This window comes from Opisthorchis viverrini, assembly GCF_000715545.1.
Source record: "Opisthorchis viverrini unplaced genomic scaffold opera_v5_113, whole genome shotgun sequence".
NCBI classification, from domain to species: Eukaryota; Metazoa; Platyhelminthes; class Trematoda; order Opisthorchiida; family Opisthorchiidae; genus Opisthorchis; species Opisthorchis viverrini.
The window spans coordinates 783,512-787,718 of NW_008751767.1; the positions used below are offsets into that span (position 1 = coordinate 783,512).

Here is a 4,207-nt window from a genome sequence, read left to right on the forward strand (position 1 = left end):
CATTTCTCGCTTTATTGCACGCACACGCGCGCGCGCACGCACGGGCGACCGTCCTCTCCCGGCGCACGCACGCACGCACGCGCTCACGTCGTGTGTGTTCTGTCCCGATGCGTGCGTACGTGTGTCTGCCGTGCAGACAACCGAGACGCCAGTTGGTTGGTGGGACAAAACTGTGGCAATCACGACCGCGTGATGTAGCGGTGGGGTCTGGTTCAAAGCACGCCAACGAAAAACCAGCATGCGACAGGTTTGTCTGTGCGCACGTACGCACGCGTATATGTGTCTGGTTGCACCTTTGCAGGTGCATCGCTTTAACCAAAAACGCCCAACCAGCTTCATATTTTCGGTCGATCACACCTTAAGATCGAAAGGGGGCTCTAACTAACTGCCGCTACCGCTCTCGAGATATTTTGACGCCGCATGATATTCGAATCGGAGCACCTGTTTACACCCTGTGTTCACTCGCCACAGATGTACGCACAAACAAGCGCGGCGCGCCTAATGGTAGACAGGTCACACCATAAGTGCTGACTGACTTCACACCCTATCAGCATCAGGGACGAGTGCACCTTGTCATCCGCATGCGGAATATATATACAAACTCAAAGCAATCCGGTTGATTGATATAAACACAAGTCAACCATTCGACAGACGCTCATGTGCTATTGTTATCATCACCACCACCGTCGCTAAAGAAGACACCAGGAAAACACAAGTTCACTTTTGTCCAGCAATGACTTTCAATCTCCCATTACCACCCAATACGGTACATCAACTGCTGAACAGATCCAATCCCCTGCTTCTAAACAGCCCTAACAGCACCGGTACAAATCATGTGTCGCAGTTAGCTGCATCCTCCGGATCACTGCCCTCTTCAATCGGCCGCACAGCAACTTCTCCGTCAGATCCCGAACAGATGCTTTTCTACGGCCGTCACGTGATGGGTCAAGGTATCGGTGCAGGCAGTACGGGAGTGAATACAGCGCCAAAATCCTCGCGATTTCCTCACCTTCCTCCTCCCCCGGCTTCTTTGCATTCCATTTGGGATCGACACGTGTTTCCCAAACTCATGTCTTCAAACCTGAGCAATGGAGGTAACAGTGTGGAAACGGATGCGTCCAACGAAGTGCTGTCACGAGCTCTGAAGACCCTCAGTGACTTGGCGCCGAGCTCAGAATTGACTGCATCCATCAAGGACTACCAGGCAGACTACTTGGCGCATCTGAACAACAACAACGGACGCACCAACTCGTCGCCGTCCATTTCACAATCACGTGGTGCACTGGATGGTGGCAATCCATTGTCGACTTACAGTTCTTTGTTGGCGGGTAGTTTGCACAAAATACTGGATTCGAAATCGGCCTTCAAAACACACGTCAGAACACCCAGCCGTTCGTTCAGTCATCCTGCAGCCGATGTGAAATCGCCTGATCAGTCTTCGACAACGGCTCTGGCAGCGATGGCCGCTGCTTTGGCCGTTTCTGGGCTCAAGTTACCAGCTCACCTAGGCGCCGCAACTTACGGCCCGAATGATAACACCTGCCCTCCAGCCTCAAGGGATTCGGGTGCCGGACTTTCTGACGTCATCAGTCCGCCAGCGTCATATCGTGCCTCACCCGTGAATCGGTCAGATTTGATGGCGACTACACCATCCTTGGTTTCCATGATCAGTTCGCCAATGGATGAGTTTTCACGTCTGCCAGATTTCAAACAGGCCTCGTCCTCTTTTCTGATGATGCCACGACTCCAACTACCCTTAGCAGACCAAGACGTGGATTCTGCGGACGTGACAATCGACATAAATCGACCAAAAGTTGAACTGGTCGATAAGGTATTGTGGGACAAATTCCACTCTCAGGGAACCGAGATGGTGATCACCAAGAGCGGACGGTAAGTCAAACTGTGTTTTCCGTTCACTTGTTCACTTGATCTCGAGATGCATTGGTTCTTAGCTTTCTTTTACCCATCAGAGTTTCTCTGGTTTCAGTAGTGCAAACATCGGTTAGTTGTCCTGGGTTTGAACTTCATTGATAAACCAACACAATGGATAAACACACACACACACACCGAGTTGAGTAGAATTTAAATTTCAAAAACGGGTTTTCTAACCACAACGGACTGCAGCACTAACAAGGGTTTGAACCGACTGGTGGAGTGCTTCAAAATTTAGCCCTTTCCTTTGTGAAATATGGTTCAATTTCACGAGGAAGCAGTGTTCTTTCGGGAAAAGGCATTGGCTTCTATTTTTAAAGTAACTTGGTGGGCTGGTATCGGTTTGCGGATTGGCCTAGAATATCAAACTGCACCGTTGGACCCCGGAGGGAAAAATAATTCAGCTGATGCACTCTTTCAGTGCCTAACTGCCATGCTACCCAAAGGAGGCACGAGGGCTGGGATACTGTCAGGTTTCCCAAGCCTAGACAGGGGAAGTCGAGTGGCAGAGGTCGGGTTCGAGCCACGGACATTCCGGCCGGTAAATTCGCGCTCTAACCACTTGGACCATCTTGCCTCAGAGGGACCAGACCGGAGGATGAAGCGGAGGGGGCATGCCCAACCGGTGATTCAAAATAGCAAAGTCAATTGGTCACAATAGAACAGTTGAGGCCTGCATTGGATTCTGAGGGTGACGTGAGACACTCCCAAGGTGCACTTTACACACACACACACACACACCTAGCTAGTGTTGGTTGTTATTCACCTGGGTTAGCAGAACGATGCTCACAGATAGTCACTTCTGGCGCCAGCACAGATTCATTGCAGTCCGATTCCCAGTGCTAAGACTGGCAATTGGAATATTTATACAGTCAGATGGAACAGAATATAGTATAATAATCGAGTGGTAGTGATATTTTAGTATCATGATAACCGCTCAGCCATAACACCCGTTCCGTGCCTAGCTGCCATACTAATCGAAGCGAGCATGAGGGTCCAGCTGTGGAGCCAAATCCGGGGTTGGGTTCGAACCACAGAACTTTTGGTTGGTAACTTCGCGTCTTGAGCCATTTCGAGTTGATAATATAATAATGGTATAATGACAGTACATTGCGACGCAATACAATCTAATCTGGCCCAATACTTGCCGTATAGATACCAATTAGTAACGAGAATAGAGATACAACGCAGTATTCCGAAACAGGAGAAATGAGGGGGGGGGGAACCAGCTGGACTTACCTAGGCGACACCGAGAGCTGTCAGTAAGATTCATGCAATGTGCCTTCTACGCAAATTCTCGGTCATTAGTTGCTGTTGAGTTCGAATCCCGCCACCTTGAGAGTTGTTCCATTCCACAAACAATCGCGGGTTTTTAATCTTTAACCTGCCATGATTTACCGGGAGTTTTGTCGAATGATTTTTTTGGGATGATGGATAGCCTTGCTGTGTGTCGAAATCTTTCACGGCCAAGCGCGGTCCAAGGTTTTGGTCCTGAATTCATCTGATCCACACGACATACTTTCCGACAGACTTGTGATTACAAGTGGAGGGAATTTGGACAGAAGTCATAGATTCACGCTGATGTTTGTCGAACCTACACACCAATAGAGAAATTCAGGTTTGGTTAGCACACCTGATTACCCTCCCTGTCCGAACACCACCTTTTTCATGGGAGCTAATTCACGATAACTCAAAAAGACTAACTACCCTTTACAAGAGTTCGCACAAGCCAACTGGATCTTTTCACAAAGCAAACTACTCACAAGGTTGCTGAAAACTCTTCGACAGCCCACGACCGGTTTCGCCCTTCGTGGGGCTCATCAGGTAGGGGCGCAGTCGCCGAGTTTCCGTCAACCTTATGATCTACTTGAACCCAAATTGCACTGTTTTTGAGAAATACACTCATCTGCAAATCAATTTGGTCTTCACGGGAGACTCAATTGAATCTCTCGTTTGTGATGTTCTCCAGCTGAATGTGCTGCACAGTTCGTTCTGCAGTGTCTGAAATTCACTACTGAAGAGCAAGTGTGCCATACAGAGAGAAAATCTCTATTCGGGGGTTGCTGAGCTCTTGAGAAGGGTGCACACTTGGGAAACTGAAGCATCGACAGTCCACAACCGATGTCGGCCTTCTTAGGGCGAGACGCGATATCCGACCTTGTGAATAGTTTCTTTTATGAAAATTTACTGTGATATCTCGAATATCGACCCAACTGAATCAGTAGGCGTCCTGTGTGCAGCACATTCAGTTGTAGAACTTCATAATGAGAGATTT

The 4,207-nt window shown here is 48.8% G+C and overlaps 1 protein-coding gene across 1 annotated transcript in view; it reads left to right on the plus strand.

The window, feature by feature from the left end:
* Positions 1-733: 733 nt before the first annotated feature.
* T265_05725 (hypothetical protein) overlaps positions 734-4,207 on the plus strand; it is a gene marked incomplete at both ends in the record, with an annotated part of 39,371 nt that continues 35,897 nt past the window's right edge. Inside the window, one exon of the mRNA XM_009170798.1 lies at positions 734-1,890. Within this exon, the coding sequence (XP_009169062.1) occupies positions 734-1,890 (1,157 nt within the window). The remainder of the gene's footprint in view (positions 1,891-4,207) is intronic.